Below are 19,552 nucleotides of genomic sequence, written 5' to 3' on the forward strand. Positions count from 1 at the left end.
GAGACGTAGTGGGGGTTTTATAATATGGGAGAACTATTAGAAATGAGTTTTTCAACACGTGGGGTTTTTCTTTGTTTTTAAATTTTTGTAGTGTGGAATGGAAATGGACGGTACAAACTTGGTCGGCATCTAGAAGACTTGCACGTGTTTCCCCTCCACAAGGACATGTGTTTGGTGACAACATTATACATATTTATGTGATTCTGTGATATAGATATAAAGGACACTCACGTTCATCACATTAATATAACTTTATATTGCCCAAAATATATATTTATATATATATATATAAAACACAAATTTGATAAATATTTATGTATAAGAATGCACAAATCTCATTTACAATTTATTAATGGACTATTATTACCATGAAAATATATAATTTACAGGTGAATTTTTTTTTTTTTTCCAAATTATGTAGTGATTGGCAAATCCCATTAGCAATTTAGCAGTTAGTTTGCAGTGAACTCAACTTCAGAGGATCCACATACATAAATATTGTTTGTTTGTGGTTCATGTGGACGGCTGGGTGGTTTGACAAATTGCAGGACTTGGAAAAGGCAAAGTTAACGTACTACTAGATTTTCTTTACACTCTAATAATCTCCTGAAACACATGGTTAAAGGCTTAAGCCCGCTCCAAACATTTAGATTTCAACTTTTTTTTGGGTAATAATAAACAAATAAGTAATAACCACCACGCAATATTAACAAAAAAGAAGGTGTTTTTCATAGTTTTGGTCCTGCAAGGAATTTTTGAATTTCTAAGACTTTTCAATGCCGCCTAGGATATCCATAGTCCATACAAAACACACGTAGTTTAATTAATTTCTTTATTTTCTAATTTTCTATGTTGAAAAGAATAAATATGAATAATTTTTTAGGAAGAAAATGGGAACTTTAATAGTCAAAGTAGGAATGGTGGAAATAGGCTGAACATAGCATATGTCAAAAAAATAAATAAATAATAAAAATCCTCATTGATTGTTTATGTATAAGTATATATATATATAACTCACAGCTTGGCACTTAAAAAAGGTGTTTAAAAAATGTTAGGATCCACTTGAGAATAATAACATATAACAAAGTAGGTACACATCATGCGCCTTGCACATATGCTGACCTGGGTCTTCAATTAAAATAAAAAAATAAAAAATAAAAAATAAAAAAAAGAAAAGAAAAGAAAATGGAAACAATAACGTACGTAACAACAAAAGAAAATTATATTTATGCACTCATTATACCTCCTAATAATGATAACATACAATTTCTAACAACCAAAATGAAGTGTGACTTTTTTTTTTTGGCCCATCATATGTACAATAACAAGAAAGAAAATATTGTTCAAAAAAGAATTTTACCAACTTTCAACATTTTGTCAAAATTTCAGCACCATTTCGTGTAATCAAAATTGTATGCTCAAATTGTGCGGCAAGGCTACCATCAGCAGTCAGCATAGTCCAGTTGTCTGGCCATGATATACACTCGGTGGTTCCAATAGTCAGAATTGGTTCTGCAACAAAATTGGAAACAAATTTTGGGGAATGAGGATTCGCATATCAAAATTTCAGCTTCATTTGTGTGGGGAAAATTTAATTAAAAAAATAAAAATAAAATAAACTTCATAAGGATTCTTACATGAGTTCCACGGGAAAACAATTTATGATAAAACATGATGGAGAAAAATCTTCTCCATTTTTAATTACAACTCACCAATTGTAAATGTTTGGCCTTCAACCATGCAACCACCTCTGTCATTGCCTGTCAACAAATCATTGGAGTTAAAAAAGCATTTAACAGCTACAGAAATACAGTAAACCATGCAACCAGAAGACCTTTGCAAGGAAAACTTTTTGATTTTGTGACAGCAGCTTGTTGCATTTTGGAGATTTGAATGTTTAGAATTTCAAACTATACATACTGTGTCAAATGGATTTTAAAACCATTAAGGATTCTGAATTATGCACTAGTAAACAAGAGAACTGAAATTTTATATTCTTCAACATAATGAGAAGGAAATGAAAAACAGATCAATACTTTTAATCAGTCGTCAAAATGTTTACATAGAACCTTTTTTTCTAGCGGTAAGGGTCCAATGTAATAATATTGTGGCACAATATCAGAACTTTATTGTAGATTTTTTTTTTTTCCTCATAATTATTTACAAATTGATATACTATTCTCAAACTAAGAAAAGTAACAACTTTTGAAGAATGCTAATATCAAAATGTGGAACTTACGATGGTGTAAAATAATTGGTTCAGAATGAAATACAGTTCCCACACCATGGCCAACAAAACGCTCTACCACACCATAACCATATTTTTCAGCATGTTCACTGCCAATATACAAAAGATAACATATTAAGAACAAGCAAAGAATTAAATAATGTACCGAATATATATTAAGCCACCAACTACATATTTACTCTATCATCAGTTAAACAATTAGAAAATTTTCTCAGCTATCTAAAACCAATCAGTTTTGTGCTCCATCCATTACACAAAATAATATGAAAGAACCACCACAATCAGGATCTTATGATTGATTACCTATCATTAGCATAGGTTCAAATGCTAGAGAGTCACAAGACCAAGCACAGAATTTTGTTGAGGGATACAGTTACCATCAGAAACAATTTCTAAATTCTGGATTAAATTTGTTGCTTTTCAATGAACCTGCAGATTCTACTTCAGTGAATTATAGCTTTGTCTTTTTTTGACAGTGAACCTTGGGAATAGTGCTTACTATTTTTATACATGCTACAAAATTGATATGGGAGCGTTTGGTGATTCAGGTTATACAGATACTCTTTAGTTAATATCTTTGTTATCTTGTCTTTTTTTGACAGTGAACCTTGGGAATACTGCTTACTATTTTTATACATGCTACAAAATTGATATGGGAGCGTTTGGTGATTCAGGTTATACAGATACTCTTTATTTAATATCTTTGTTATCATACTTCTACATATTACACATATAAAAGAAGATTTATTTTTACTTATACTATCAAAATAAGCAACGATACAAGTCTTGTTATAAAATAAGGTACCTATCCATTAAAGTCAGTGCACCATACAGAATTTGATGATTTACTATTCATATAGGTAAGAAATTTATGGTTTTATGTTGAAGCAATGTGGATTAGTGCTAAGCTTAACGATAAACAACACATAAGAGATGCTCCATTTGAGTGGTCAGTTCTTATCACCAAGTTCTAAATCAATGTAGTCCTACTAGCTTCACACGATTAATTGGTGTTTCTAGATTGACACATCCTTCTATGAAGAAGGCTAAGCATTTATTGATCTAAAAGAAGTCTAATTTTTTTTCCTAATCCAACAGAACATGAAGATCAGATACCTAATTCTCTTCCCAATTTTCCTAAAGGCAGCACCATCCTTGCAAACTGCTATGCCTCTTTCCATGCATTCTTCGGTTATCTGCTACCAAATGAAAATTATAAGTAGAAATACATTTAAACTTATGAAATAAATTTAACAGCAGATATAGAAGCAAATCTAAGGATTGGCCAGTAGCATAGTTAACAACTGATGCAAAAGCTTTTACAGTAGTGAATTAACAGTAGTTGACAGTTTCTCCATGTTTTTAAAGAATAAAGCTCAGAAGTACATCAATATGACAAAAACTACCTTCACCAGACGTTTAGCTGATTCACTAACATTCCCACAGAAAAATGTCTTCGATGTGTCTCCATGATATCCCTAAATCACATAAAACAAAAGCATGCATTATGTGGTAAGATTTAAACTTCTAGTTAACAAAGATGCTAGAAATAACAAGAGAATCAGATCCCACCGACCATCAAAGACAGATAAATAATCGGGAGTATAGCATTTAAGCATGGCAAAATCAACGACCAAAAGACAAGTTATATAAGTGTATATCCTGTTAGAACAAGCAATAAATTACATACACAAAAGGAGTTGAAGCAATAAAGTAAAAGATCTGAGCTACAAGGATATCCGGTCAGGAAAAGCAGGTAAGAAAGTTGCTAAAATCAAAAACATAAAATTAGAACTTACATTAAGGTAAACTGTCACATCAATGTTTATTATGTCTCCATCCTGCACCCAAAAAAAAAAAAAAAAAAAAAAAAGACTATTAGTGAGGAATAACGTACATATTGTGAAAGCAGAAACGAGAATATTACTACTCCAAAACCTGTAGCTGGCGAGAATCGGGTATTCCATGGCACATGCACTCATTAACAGAGGTGCAGACACTCTTGGGAAATCCCCCATAGCCAAGAGGTGAAGGATAAGCACCAGCATCAATAATCATCTGGTGCACGGCTTTGTCAATTTCATTTGTTGTTACTGATGGCTGATACAATATAGAAAGATGTCAATAGCAATTCAATTAGGCTGAAAAGGTAAACAACCAAATGGTGACAAAAGTATTCGCTTGGAAAAAAATATGAATTATCACATTACCAACAGAAAGAAAGAAATATGATTCATACCCAACAGCATAAAGCTCATAAGCTTACCCGAACCAATGTGCCAGCATAGTCCAAGACGCGAGCAGCAAGCTGGCATGCGGCTCTCATGCGAGCAATTCCTTCAGAATCATGAATTTGATGTTCACTGGAAATTTCTGGCACCGCAGAAGTACCTACATAAGGTGGTTTTGGTATGTGATCGGGCACAGGAAGACGTGGGGATACCCTCCCACGCCTCAAAGGTTGCCTTTTTCTAACCTTTGTAGTAGTAGCCTCAAGCTCCTCTCTTTCTCTACATAACTAATATACCATTAGACTTTAAACAGTAAAAGGCTCACTTTCAGTCTCAGAAAACCCAACAAAATGCAATCAGTAATCTCAGTATCTTTTTACTCCTAAATTCCTAATCCATACATGTTTTTATTCAAAGGGGCTCTTAACTTCTTTCCATCAAATCTAAAACCAGTAAAATTAACATTCAAAGATCAATTAAACATGTATTTTAACGCAGCCATTTAAATCCTAACCAAAGCCTTCAACGAAACAACTATAACAAGCTAACCAGAACGCTCAAATGATGAACAAAACGATGCCAGCTGTACCTCCTGATTCTCATGGCCTCCTCTAAGCCCCACAACTTCCTCGCAAAAACAACGAGTCGCTTCCCGGGGCGCGAGAGAGACGGTAGAGGACCGAGGAGCGACAGTCCAGAGAATGTAGTACCAGTGGAAGAGGCTGCTGAAAGAGTGAGGGGTATACCCGCATATGGAGCAGACTTTGATAGAGATGGAAACGTTTGGCCATGAAAACCAGCTGAGAGTTGCAGAGATACGGCATGGCTCGAGAAACCAACGAATCCCATTTCTCTCTGTGTTGTCTACCACTCTACTCCACACAGAGCGAACCCAGAGAGCGAGCGATAGAGAAACGCAGTGGATAACGGAACGAAGAGGTTTTGGTTTCCGTTTTGGTGTTTTGGAACTTGGTTTGAATTCTGGGGCTATAAAACAATGGGATGAGCCCAAATAAAAATAAAGATCCACTTCTTTGGAAGAAGTTGTTTCATAGGCCTAATTATGGGCCTCTTCTATTGTTTTGGGCTTTTTTATTTTAGGTATTTTTAGTTTTGGTCCTATTAGTGTGGAGATTTAAGCACCAACCCAATCTGATCAAACACGAGGACTTGAAAGACATTACCATTTGGGATTGTTTTAGGGAGAAAGAGTTGTGAGTCGAAGAGGATGTAAGTTGAACCAAAATTTCCAAATCTTTGCAAACATTCCCTCATTGTTCCTAAACATAATTACAAAAGCCATCCTCTACCAAGGACATGTTTCGATTATATCACAATTTGAAATAAAAGGTGAATTGTTTGAAGACACCATTATGAAAATTGATAAAATGGATTTTATTTTTTTTCCCCATTACAAAAAAAAAAAAAAAAAAAAAAAAGGAACTTTTTTGCAATTTTATCTTTAAACTCTTTCAATAAGTGCTGAAAGATACATAACCCAAAATTCTGGTCATGAATTTAAAACGAAAGAGACTTTCATCATCAAAAGGATCATCCATATTAAAACCACAGTGCACTTTACAACTTTCTTTATACTTGGATAAATTAAATAAAAAGCAAATTTCCTTTCTATGTTGAAATAATTAAACCTATTTAAGGGCATACAATATTAAAGAGAGAGAAAGAGAAAAAAAAAAACAAAAAAAAAAAGTTGGGTAATGGGTGGTAAGTGGGTGGTAAACATGGTTGACTAGAAAAGGGCAGGGCATAAGGTCAACAAATAAGGCAAAGCTAGCTAAAAACTCTCTGCCGTTGAAGTGAAAACGCGTCGATTTCGCAAGTGGCAGTGCCATGGACCAGCTAGCCACTTCTAACGCTTCCCAAACGCAGTTTAATTCCCACTTCGTATAGTAATTACGCATGCACCAAAATACGACACCGCGTTTTTTTGTAATCATGATTTGCTCTGAACCTGCCCCAAAATGCTACGTGCGTTTTAGTCGTTCGCAGCCCAAATAACAAATTTTTTTTTTTTTTATTTTTTTTTTTCCAATTGTCTCAACCTTGAAATTCTCAAATACTCAATTATACACCTCGTGTTTTGATTTTTAAACCCCCTAGCTTCCTCGCATAATGAACAACAATTTCCATCTGGTAAGAAATTTGGGGCTTCTTAGTAATTTCATCCAATTATTATCAAATGGTATTTGGATAATTTCACTTTAGGAGCTTTTTTTTATTTATTTTTTTTTGTTTTCTGACAACATTGTACACACCATGAATCATGATTATATTTGTTTGTTTATTAGCCAAAAATGTTTTAAACCTAAATTTGAAATGTATGGACAAATATTTGCTTGTAATCATAACTAATGAAGTTTTGCTATTTATTAATAATTATTGATGATTTAAGATTTTTAACTTGTATTTTTCATGCTTATGTATATTTAATTTTCCATCCTAACCATTTATTATCAATCAAATGGATAACATATAATCAAATTTTTTTTTTTCACAAGATTACAGGTGATTGTCACTTTTACAAGATTAATTATATTTAATTATCGCTTTTATCACTTGTTAGAAAAACAAACATATACAAGTACACTATGAAGGCAAATAGAGGATTCGGATCTATTACTACATAAAAATTGTTAATTAACATAATTTAATTATGTTTTGATTTTTTTATTCTAAAAATTTAATTTGAAAAAATGCAATCTTCGGACATTTAAATTATTAAATGATTTATGAATTCTATTGGCACTAACTACAGTGCATGTACCTTTTAAATTTCCTTCCACGATGATTTTCGTAAAAATATCATTAGTAAAAAAATGGTACATCATATGTGCGAAACTAATTATTTTCTTCGACTTTAATATCAAATAAGATTCCATTTAGTTTGAACTTGTCAACTAAGCAATTTTTATTCAAAACGCCAAAAAAAAGAAACTAAAAAGTCAAAAATCTCGTGTAAGTGATTATAAAGAGAGATTTTCATGTAATATATGGTATTATCATGTCCTTTGGTGAGGCATACTTTTGACTATGTATAAATATATATACTCACAGAGGCATTTAAAGTACTTGTCAACCCACAGAGAGTAAAACCGACACCAAATTTCTGGCTATTTTGGCATGTTGCACTCCATATTGGAATAAAATTTTCAAATATTACTGATTTTCTGCTAGAATAATTAATTAATAATAAAAGTCATAGCTGGAACTTAGAGAACGTACGGAATAAGAGAAAAACTTGCACAACTTTTTGGAGCTTTTAGGAGAATCTGACAATGAAACGAGCTCCATCATTGAAGACTTGGACTTTCACGTTAATCTACCATCTATATTTTATATATTATGAAACTAATAATTAATTTCTAATGGAAAGGAAATAATTAATTGTGCATGATTATTTTGGATTCTTTTCATTTCTTGTTATTATTTTTGGTGAGAAGGTCGTATAAGAAAATTTGAACTTTTTTGCTACGTTTAAAATTTAAGATATCCTAAGGAAATAAAGAGGAAAGGAAAAAAAGAATTATATATGAGAATTCCACTCATAATTATATATAAGAATTCCACTCATACTTCTTTTTCGTTTTTATCGAGGTCGTCTCACGAATACTTTTCATAACCTCGAAAAGCTTTTTTCTAGATCCATGGAAAATAAGATTGTTTCACACCTTCTTCTTTTTTATACACATATATATATATATATATATATTGTTACTAGGACTGGATTATTTTCTTTCTTTTTTTAATTAACAATTCTAAAAAATTTATACTGCATTTTAATTAAAAATAATAATATTTTTACAATTATGACAGATGGATGATATACCAGCTAATAAATAACTTACAAAAAAATCTCTTTTGGGGATGATTCTAGAGATTAATTAATTAACCAAGTATGTATTATTTGGGCAGTCCTAGCTTAACTTGGTGCTAAAATTATTGAGAGCATACTTTCAAATCTAAATTTAGTTTTTTACCTAATAAAAAGAAAAAGTGCATGTAATATTTGGGTTTCTCTATTTGATAAATATATAAATAAACATCTTTTGTCACGACATACAATTAATCAAGATTTTTTGTCTTATTTTTATGTTTTCTTCTCTTTTTATCAAGTCGTGACATATAAATAAATATCTTTCGTTTCATATTTTCTTGTTTTCATTAATAATATAATATCATCTCATTTAAAAGAATTATAATTTTTTTTAAAATGTGATTGATTATATCACTAATCAGGAAAAAAAAAATGAAACAGAAAATACTAATTCACCAAACAGAAAATCATTATATTTAACATTGTCCAAAACAAAGTTTGAAAACCAAATAGTGTGAAACCAAATTAAAACTAACTCACCAAAAAAGAGAAAATGAAAAATACCAACCAAAAATACAATAGTCATTTTCATGATTCCTGTTTTCTCTTTTATTAAAATAAAAAAATAAATGAACGGGTGGAACTGGCTAGGTGGCTGGATCCATTGCATAAAACAATAATAGTAGGATAAGCATGTAGGGTTTTACCATATACATCTCTCTCTCTCTCTCTCCTCTCTCTGTCTCTCTCTCTCTGTCTCTCTCTCTCATTCAAGTACCACCAAAATTTCATAATTTAAAAAACCCACTGTACCTTTGTATAATGAAAGATAGATACTCGGTACGTGGTTTAAGGTAGGCCAAAAGTGAACGAAACCACGTTGTATGAAATGAAATGAAACCCTCATAAGTTTTTTTTTCCAATTTCCCATTGGACAAATTCAAGCCTACCCTTTTTGAGATCAAAACCAACCAAAACCCTATTCCTTTTACTCTCTCTCTCTCTCTCTCTCTTTCTCTCTTATCCTTCATGTGCTTCATATACACTTTGTCAACATAGAGATATTTTGGGAAAGCAACAATACCCCCCACAAACTCCAAAAATAAAAAAATAAAAAATAAAACCATGAAACAAGAAACAAGAAGCACCCCCTCTAAACGACATCAAACATGAGCAAATTGACAGTTATTATCCCTTTGGGAAACTCTTTTTTATTTTATTTTATATTCTAACAAAATATAATTAAAAGTTAAGTCCTTTGCACCTAAAATTTCAGCTTTCTTTAGCTTTTTTTTCCTTTTTTTTTTTTTTTTTTTGGTCATGTAATATACAATTCAACTTTTTCCTTTGCAACTTGCAACTACACCTCCCACCTTTCTTCTTCTTCCCTTCCCTTTCTTCACAAAATGCCCCAAAAAAAAAAAAAATTACAAAAAAAGAAAAAAAGAAAAATTTCTGTTACAAGGCTCCTATTATCCTTGGTTTCTTACTACACTCTAATTCAAACAATTCCATCTCCCTCATTCTCTTCCCAACATTACACCCACCACCAATCCCATCACTCCCAGGTATTTTGAAAATGTTGACCCCAAACAACCTCACCATCTGAACCGGCTGAACCGGTCCGACGGCGGTCTGGTTGGAAGCACCGCCGCTGCTGGTACTCCTGGTTTTCCAATCAATGTAAAGCTGTTTATCGGATCCGGTGGATCGCTGAAAGCTGACAATGTCACCGGCTTTGAGATTCTTCTCCTTGACGAAGCGGCTCCAACCTTTAGTGAGCACGTAGCTCTGGCTGCTATTCCAATACGAATACCGAAACCTCCACACTTTCCCACCCACGTCCTCGAAGTTGAGAAGCACCCCTTTGGATGTGCTTCCACTCTGCAACGGGAAGTGCTTCTCCGCGTGTTGCTTCGGGATCACCAGCCGGTTCAGTTTCCCAACGTCGCTCGGCGTCACGGCTTTCTCGAAGAGCTGCTCACGCGCTTTCTGAACCCGGTCCGACGACCCGAAAGCCGAACCGATTTCTCTGAAATTCCCACTTTTTTTATGGGGCGAATTGTTGTTGTTGTTGTTGTCCAATCCGTAGTTGCGCTTGCTCTGCTCCAGCTCGTCATTGTAGGTATGCTTCCTGAGCATGTCGACGATCTCAGCTTTAGAATGGGAATTGAGGAAGGCCGCTTCGATCTCGTCGTCTCCGTCGGTCTCCGAAGATAACGGTTTGAAATTGGTGACGGCGTCGCGGCCGCGGAATCTTTGAGCGGCGACGTCGTATGCTTTAGCGGCTTCGTCTTCTTCGTTGAAAGTGCCGAGCCAAACCCTCTGATGCTTCTCGTAAATCTGAGCCCCCCAACGACCGTTTGGTTGGGGGACCACACCTTTGTATTTGGAAGAAGGGAGTTTCCGGGATTCGGCTTCGACGCCGTTCTCGGAGTCCAGGATGACGCTTGTTCCGCTTCCGACGCGGCAAAGACTCTCTGGTGGAGACTTTGTGGTGGTGGTGGTCTTAATAGGAGGAGGAGGAGGAGGAGGAGGATGGGGGAGAAAAGGGAGTGGAGGTGGAGTAGTGGAAGGAGATATGGATATGGAGTCGCTGGTCGTGCTTTCGTCTGTGCAGCTTCCTTCCATGTTTGTTTTTTGTTTTTTAAGTCTTTCAGAGAAGAAAAAAGAAATAGAGAGAGAGAGAGAGAGAGAGAGCTTTGTGGGTTTTGACTGTGAAGATATACAACAGAGAGAGATGGGAGATATGAATTGGGATATGATGTTTTGAAGGATGAATATATATAGGAGGGCTTAAGTTGAGGGTCTTACCAGACTGTATTGTATGTGTATATATATATATATATATATATGTAGAGAAATTATATATATTTATATAAATGTATATTATGGGTTTTTAATAATTAAGGTGTTGGAGATATGGGGATGTGGGTGTGGTGGGTCAACCCAAGAGAGGATGGTGAGGAGCTAGGAAGATTCATGGCGTGTAAGAGAGAGAGAGATATAGGAAGAGGTTAAAAATAAATAAATAATTGTTTTTCAAAAATAAATAATAAAAAAAGACAGTGGGTGTGTTAAGCTGGTAGTATGTGTGGGTTGTGGGCTGTGTATGTGAGATGGGACCCACAGAAACCAAGTTGATGGGGTTCACATGACTGTGGACCGTGTTTAGGTTAAGTTCATCCCCCCCTGAGACTTTGCTGCATCCTCTCTGCTGATCCCCAAGCATGGTCTCTCTACCTTGGCCTTTCTTTTTTCTTTCTTTTTCTTTTTTGTTTTCTTTAAATAATAAATAACAATAATAGTAATTAATTTTTTGCGTAATTTTTCATTTACCCGAATCATTAAGATATAATATTAGTGTTTTGTTTCTTTGTTTTTATGAAGATATAATTTTAATATTTTCGAATATGATATTTATCAATTGAACTGTTTCACAACATATTTTTGTTATTTGTTGTAAAATATTTGGAAACTAGGATCTTATCTATTATGGTGTACATGATGAACAAGGGTATCATGGAAATATGGTCAATTATTTGTTGTTGCTTTTATTATACCAATTAGAATAAAGATAAACATTAATAAGAGGCAGTTTGCAGGGCATTGTTTGGCTTGTGGGAAGTGGGGGAAGGGAGGAGTACTTTCACTAGAATGATGGGTTGTGGGGCTAAAAGTTTAATAAGGAACAAGGGAAAGAGGAAGGGAAGGGGATGGAAATTTGGATAGGCATTGAAGGACAAGGCTCATCCAACAAGAAATTCCCCTACCATAAGTCCCCCTTACCTGGCTTGATTTGATTCGTCCTTCCCTACTTTTGGTTTGTCTTATTGGCTAGGTTCAACCTTAGTATCTCTGAAATAAACCCCTCCCAAAATAAATAAATAAATAAATATCCTAAAATTAAAAATCATACATTTCCGTAATAATTTCCAGCCAACATTGACATTTCTCCCTCCAAGTGGGGATTTCCCTTATTTTGTTTCTCTCTTTCTTCACCCTTTCATTCACTTCATTTATCCAAAAAAACAAAAAACACTATATTCATTTCTTTCAATCTCCAATATATTTTTTTTTTCTTTTCTAGATCTAGTTTCTTTTAAACTATAAAATTCCAAAAACAAAAATGCATTATTCAAAAAATTTTAATGGTTTTTTTTTCTCTCCAATTTTCAAAGGAGTTCAGAAAAATTATTGTTTTTTTTTTTTTTTTTTTTTGTGTGTGTGTGGGCAAGAGAAAATTGTTTTTTAGTGAGTTTTGTAATTGAACTTTGAATTTAATAAAATGGGGGGCAAAAAAAAAAAAGGAAAGGAAAAGAAATTATGGGATATTATTATGGGTGATTCCGTACGGATAGTTGTCCTCGGCCTAAGATGGACCCACAAACAAGTTGATGAAAACCGAGAGCTAGCTAGAGACGGTGGGTTTTACCTTAGCCATGGTTTTGGGGATTGGGGTCCTCTTGTTAAGTGGGTCCGACTCGTCCTAGTTGTAGATTCCAAATATCCATTTTTTGTTTTTTTTTTTTTTTTGTTTTAATAATTTGATTCTGAAATTATATTTGTGGCAAGGGAAATGCATTCAAATAAAATTAAATAAAATTTTTTCTGATTAAAAAAAAAATTGCAAATTATATTTGTCAAAGAATTAAAAAAACAGTAGACGTACGGTATTCATGTATATTTTGATACGGAAAAAGCTTGTTTTCCGTATGTTTTTCTGTTATTGCCACTCCTTACAAGTGGGAACGTGCGTGTATGATGTTGTGCTGTCACGGAAAAAAAACCACTTATTTAATAAACATCATCTTTCTCTTAAACCTTTCAACTTGTCCAATGTATTTATTAATTTATTCAATATTTAATTAATTTACTTGCTTATTAGGTTCTTTCACAAACCAACACACTACAAGTCTACAACATGGGATTAATAACCCTTTACTTTTCTTATATTTATTTAATATTGTTTTTGTTATTATTTATATATTTTTCATCATCAATTGAAGTTAAAGATTATTTCTTTTAGACTTATATCATATATATCGTTTTTATTGTATAATAAATATATATCTTATCCATTCAAAAACTTATGGCTGTTAAGTGGCCAAGTATACATATAATAAGAATTTTCAGATATTTATTGGTTGGAAAACACCCTTTACTTTGTCAAAATCGGAACTATTTTTTTTTTTTGGTAATTGTCAAAATCGGAACTTGAAGCTCTAGGAGGAGCGTGATGACAGACATGGATAAACACCAAAATTGTGGTCGGAATAGACAAATTTTGACAAAAACCATGTTTATTGTATGTAATTAATACATAATATATAAATATATATACATATATGTATATTTTTTATATCAAATTTCAGCAAAAGAATATATAAATATATATATATATATATATATATTTTTTTTTTATCTCAAATTATGTGTACCATAATTTTCATGCCTAAACGAATCTAGTATGGTTGTTCACTAACATTTAATTGAAGTGACTAACTGTTTGTCTTTTCTTTTACCCTCTTATAGAACTCTCTCTATCTCTCTCTCTCTCTCCATTTTTCAGAATGTGAAGCATGTTGGTTTCATAAGCTTCTTAAGATCATCAGCTACCCACGTTAGAGAGTTAATATATACGTCAACATTGAACATGCATCATGTATAGAGATATATATATATATATACATATATTTATATAATTTATACCCAAACTTCAAAAAATAGTATTATAAAACATCAGCATCTTGAATAGATCTCATAAGCATTTTTTCCATCCCCTTTTAGCCAATTTGTTAGATTTATTATTATATTATTAAAATTTAACTATATTATCTTCTGGAATCACGATCACACTGGTTTGATTCCACTAAACAATATGCCCAATGGTCTAAATCTCTCTTCAAAATCAACCCAATCTAATAAAAATGTTTAATAAATACTAATTGATTTAACTACCATAGGGCTTAGTTAAAAGCACTTTCTTTTTGTATTGGATAAACCTTAAAACCTGTTTTGGTGCAACTCTACTCATCCTTTCTTCTCTTTAATCATCATCTTCTAATCTCCTATATATATATATATATATATGGTTTATCTTTTTAGGTAGCCTCACCATATAAATATATATATACGCCTATAATTTTTACTTTGGTGTCATTAATAAATGTACCCTTTTACCTTTTCTTTTGCCTCTAGACATGAATACAAGTTGCTTTTGAATCCTACCAAGACCCTTGTTAGAAGTGCATATAATGTTGCACTTTTCTTAATAAACAAATTGAAGTTAATCTACTCAAAAGTGCTTTGATGGGTTAATTTCATACAAATTAATACTACAAATGCTCTTGTCATATCTCATAAAATCAGCCGCCCAATGAACAAAATTAATTAAAATAATGGGTAATTATTTCTATATTTCCAGATGACACTTTTCATAAAGTAAATTAGGACCAATCGTTTCATCAGGAGTAGTTCCAAGTGGTGAAATTCATATCATTGTAAGATTGATATATATTATATAAAACAGAACTAATAATAATCCAAAAATAAAAATTCCCTATTGAGTTTGTGGGATTTGATGATCACATTTATATGCCTTAAAAGCACAGCATGTGTCTATCTATTCTAGTAAAGATTCCTAATCAATAAAAGGGCAATCCTTTGTGATTATCTAAAGAGATTTTATTATATATATATATATATATATATATTTGATTTTTATGGTGCATGACATGCTGCCACTTTCCATCTCCTTTAGTGGTTTTTGTTTTAATTTTTTTTTTAATTACTTAATTTTGATGACTTCAGGTATGACTTAAGATCGCTATGCCACGTAATACACCCCAGGATGCATTTTGCAACAATCTCCATGTCACTCTCCTTTTTGAAAGAAAGATGTAACACGTTTTTGATGAAATAAAGTAATATTTATTAAAAACTAAATTAATGGAAATCTTTGATTTGGATGCATATAAACTTGTGCTTTTCAAGAGAATTTGGATTGAATTGCTTTTCTATATGGTCTACCCATCTATATATCATGTATAATTTAGCTTCCAAAACAACCGAAATGTCACAAAGATAAGCTTATATAATGCCCACAAAGCTTGTTTTTTTCTTTTTCACTTTATGTCATTTTTTCTAGAATTTAATGATATCATATCCTTTTCATCATATTGTGCTTATTATAAAGAAAGATCCTGCCGTATCAAGAATGAATTTTTCCTGTAGGTTTTGATAGATTGGATGATGATTTATTTATTGTAATATGCACTCTTTTCATATTTATGTAAAATCAGTTGATTTATTACACGAATTTTCTCAAATTATTTTATAGTACAAGGTTTATTATAGATAGCTAGTTCATTGATTTGCCATTACAATCATTTTTAAATTCTTAAAATGTTTCACCACTCATAAATCAATCTAGATAATTAGATAAATCTATTAAATTTTAGAATTTGAAATTGTATTATTAATAATTTTACTATTGAACCAATATTATGAATACTTTAATATGCTATACTTGAAATTAGTACAAAAATAGTTGTTTTTTTTTTTTTCAACAACAATGAGAACAATAAAAAGTAGAAATTAATAACAAAGGTAAACAATTTTTTTCATTAATAATCATGAAAAAGAAATGAAAAAGGAGTGCTATGCTTTGATCTTATGATATACATAACCTTTGAATTTCATGCAATACAATGTTGGTTTTTCTTTATATAAAAATCTACTTTTATTTCTATTTTGTGCTAAAGCATATAATTGGATAAAAAAATTAAGCTAAGAAAATAAATATGTAAACTTTTACCGAAAATAAAATAAATATATATGAAAGACTGCTGAGTAGCTACGTTCCTCAATGAGAAGAATACCAATTATAGCGCAACAACATGGTGCATGGACCACTTATGGTGGTCCCCAGTTCCACATTTCCTTATTTTATTTATGCAGTTTGGACAACTTGATATCCCCAAAATAAAAAATTAAAAAAAATATAAAATTGAAACAGACAAATTCGCTTATTGACACCTTTTTTTTTTTATTTATTTAAAGATAAAAGAAATCCACACTTATTGGCCTTTTTATCCACTAATAATTATCTTACACCTAAAACAAATATTTATCTATATATATATATATATGAAAATTCTATGCTAAGGACGATCCACATAAAAACTGTAGTATTAGTGACAGTTTTTTATAGTATTAACAACAATTTTTTAAAAAATCGTCATTAATATTATAAAAAATCACCATCAATACTGATTGATGATGTGCATGCGAACTGTATATATATATCAATATATATTATTTATATAAATAAAAACTGAAAATTGTGATTTTATGCTTTGTTCTAGAAAAAAAAAAATTATATGTTTTTAATTTCTTAAAAAGTTTGCCACATCAACTACACGCATTATTCCATTTCAATTCCAATTGTTTGTTTATAATCCGCCAACTTGTTTCTTTTTCCGTCCTTTCACACGCAAAGCCACAAATAAATAAAATTAAAAAGTTAAATAAAAATGAAAAAAAAAAAAAAGATGAATAAAATAAAATAATTTGAGCAAATTAAAAACGCTGAAACGGAGAGCGTATTATGAGATCTTTGACTGCTGCTCGCTAATCTGCTGACGTGGCCAAATGACCCGCATTTCCGGGTCAAACGCACGTGATGGTACCTGCACACCTCATCTGTACGTAGAAGTAGATAAGACTTTCCGTTTTTGGATTAATTAATCTTAATTAAGTTCTATATTATATGCTCCTCTTGACATTATTTATTTATTTTTCATTACTTTATATCTATTTACGTCCATTTGCTGAATTTTTTATATGATCTAATCTCGGATTAAGAGTTAATATGCCGCAATCGAAATAGAATTTGGTGATTATGTTATCAGAGAATCTAGTGAATTCTCATATATGCCCCTTAGTTAAATATGTTTCATCTTTTTTGTTTGCGCTGATAAATATCTTTAAAGTTACCACTAGAAGTTAACCTTTTTACTCGTTCAAATCGTGTTGTAAAAAGCAAATTTGAATTATACTTCTTTTGAAATTTAAATATTTAGTTGTCCCATGAATTCTCATCAACTATCATGATATTGGATCTTTTTGCCTGATCTGTTGAGAAACTGGGTTTCAATAATCTAGGCTGTCATGATGTATATTGAAATAATTGTTTATTGTTTGGTTATGTTAATTTAGAGTATATTAAAAATTTGCTAAAGTAGGGGGTTAATCTTTTTCAAGGTTTTAGTTTTTGTTTCTTTTTATTTTTATATATATATTTTTTTGGTGTAAATGGTTTTTTGGGTTGTAAAAATGAAAATTTTTAATCACTCTTTAATTGTTTGTCCTCAATTGTTTAAGGCAAAATCATTTATCACCAAGCATGATATTACAACTTAAATTATTCAACACGACATAATTTATTCATTCCTATCTTATATGGTTATAGTCATTTGGATAGAACTATTACTATCTCTAACAATGATTTTAAATTTGAATTCCTTTACTTTTGGATTAGAGTAAAAAAAAAATATTTATATGGCTACAAAAAGCCAAAACAAATTACGCTTTTTATTTATGAAATATATATATACATACATATATATCATGAATTAATGATATTAGAATAATTTTTCAAATGAGTTTTCAAAGTTTTTGGAACTCTTTATTTACAATATACGAATTCCTTATTAAGGATATTAGAATCTTAATTTTTCAAATGAATTTTCAAAGTTCTTAGAAGTCTTTATATTTTAAATGCATCTTCCGGATGAAGTAGGAGTGGAGATTTAGGACTTGTCAAGTCGTCTAGGAGATGGAAGACTTGAAGTTAGGTTGGTATCATATCATAGTGACAAGAAACAAGAAAGAAAAAAGAAAGGAACGGTGCCTAAATTGGATACAAAAATAAAAATAAAATTAAATTAAATAATGGTCAAAGAAAGCATAAAGATGTAGAGCAAGGAAGTAGGTGCTCAAAAACGAGAGAAGATTCTATCAAAGTAAACTAATCAAACAACAGAGAAGGTTGGCAGCAACAGATTGTTTTTATGCCACCAATAATGAGAGATTCACTCTGACCCAATAGCCAATTGGATGTAAAGAAAGGACATACAACATAGGGCAATTCACCTCCACCAGACCTTTTCTTTTTTCTTTTTTGTTTTGTTTTTTTTTTATTTATGTAAATCAAACTTGAAGTTGCTTTTGTTGACTAAACAAATGCAATCACATACCACCATTTTGGGGTCATTTACAAGTGGGTCCCATTAAACCCTGTGTGCCACATAACTCATCCCATTGGTTAAGAGTCTTGCATCAGACAAAAAACTAAACTAGTGATTAGTGAGTGAAAGGATAAGGAAGAACATTTCAAGTGTTTTTATGTGAATTTTATTTATTTATTTTATCTTCACAGTCCACGCATCCAAGTAAAGGATATATATATAAATTTTTTTTATAATTTTTTTGGGGTTGTATGGCCTTCTAGATGTATTTAGACTTCTAGCTATGGTGTTTTGGAGTTTGGACCCCACAAAAACTAATGAAACCAATGGGTCTCACCGAATTTGACCCGATCAAATGAAGGGGAAAAAAAAGAACCATCTGATTTTTAAAGATTGTCACAGTCAGATATGTAATTAATTTTGTTTCCATTTTCTTAATTAAAAATGGTTTTCTTTTTTTTCTTTTTTTTTTCTTTTTTTGTGAAGTTTCTTAAAGGGTGAGAATAATAGTGGTTTTTGGGTTTTTCCATCTTGGTCTGTAGTTCTTGATGTGATTGATTCTATCCTATCCTGTATTTGTGCATGAAAGAATAAATGGATGCTATGTTTGCTTGCCGTTTTTCACTTGATAAGCTGAAATCATATTCTCCTATAGGAAGAAAAAGACAATACTTACACATTTAGAAAGTTAATTTGAAAGAAACATGTATATCTATATATATGTATTTATATGTAGTAATTATCATTAATTATCATTTCCTTCTGTCGGTAGCAATCACAACAATTAAGAGGTCTACTATTCATAACTAATTATATATTTTTCAATTATATCCAAAAAATACCTAAAAATAAGTTATGTAAAAAAAAAATCAATAGAAGTGTCCAACTTCCAACGACCAAGCAAAAGTTCCTTTTTCTTTTTTTCTTTTTTTTTTTATAATAAAAAGTTATTTACTCTGGTTACTTACATGTAAAACAATAGTTA

At 31.5% G+C, this 19,552-nt stretch overlaps 2 protein-coding genes across 2 annotated transcripts; both read right to left on the reverse strand.

Annotated features, from left to right (window-relative positions):
- Positions 1-1,204: 1,204 nt before the first annotated feature.
- On the reverse strand, positions 1,205-5,454 carry LOC107429491 (methionine aminopeptidase 1B, chloroplastic). The gene is made up of 9 exons (XM_016040184.4): positions 5,069-5,454; positions 4,515-4,758; positions 4,187-4,348; positions 4,048-4,089; positions 3,655-3,726; positions 3,365-3,444; positions 2,240-2,337; positions 1,713-1,760; positions 1,205-1,512 (listed from the first exon to the last, which is right to left on the reverse strand). Exons 1-9 carry the CDS (start codon positions 5,326-5,328, stop codon positions 1,367-1,369), a joined length of 1,152 nt encoding a protein of 383 aa, XP_015895670.2. The 5' UTR covers positions 5,329-5,454; the 3' UTR covers positions 1,205-1,366.
- A 4,030-nt stretch (positions 5,455-9,484) lies between these two features.
- Positions 9,485-11,137, reverse strand: LOC107429517 (AP2/ERF and B3 domain-containing transcription factor RAV1). Its single transcript, XM_016040218.4, has one exon. The coding sequence runs from the start codon at positions 10,943-10,945 to the stop codon at positions 9,773-9,775; it is 1,173 nt and encodes a 390-aa protein (XP_015895704.3). The 5' UTR covers positions 10,946-11,137; the 3' UTR covers positions 9,485-9,772.
- Positions 11,138-19,552: the final 8,415 nt, after the last annotated feature.

This window comes from Ziziphus jujuba, chromosome 12, assembly GCF_031755915.1.
Source record: "Ziziphus jujuba cultivar Dongzao chromosome 12, ASM3175591v1".
NCBI classification, from domain to species: Eukaryota; Viridiplantae; Streptophyta; class Magnoliopsida; order Rosales; family Rhamnaceae; genus Ziziphus; species Ziziphus jujuba.

Excerpts from the sequence above, each read along its gene's own strand:
- LOC107429491 (XM_016040184.4), bottom strand. The coding sequence starts at position 5,328 with ATGGGATTCGTTGGTTTCTCGAGCCATGCCGTATCTCTGCAACTCTCA. Across the intron at positions 4,090-4,186 it reads CCGATTCTCGCCAGCTACAG|GATGGAGACATAATAAACAT; the intron begins GTTTTGGAGTAG and ends TTTTGGGTGCAG. Across the intron at positions 2,338-3,364 it reads AAAATTGGGAAGAGAATTAG|TGAACATGCTGAAAAATATG; the intron begins GTATCTGATCTT and ends GTATATTGGCAG.
- LOC107429517 (XM_016040218.4), bottom strand. The coding sequence starts at position 10,945 with ATGGAAGGAAGCTGCACAGACGAAAGCACGACCAGCGACTCCATATCC.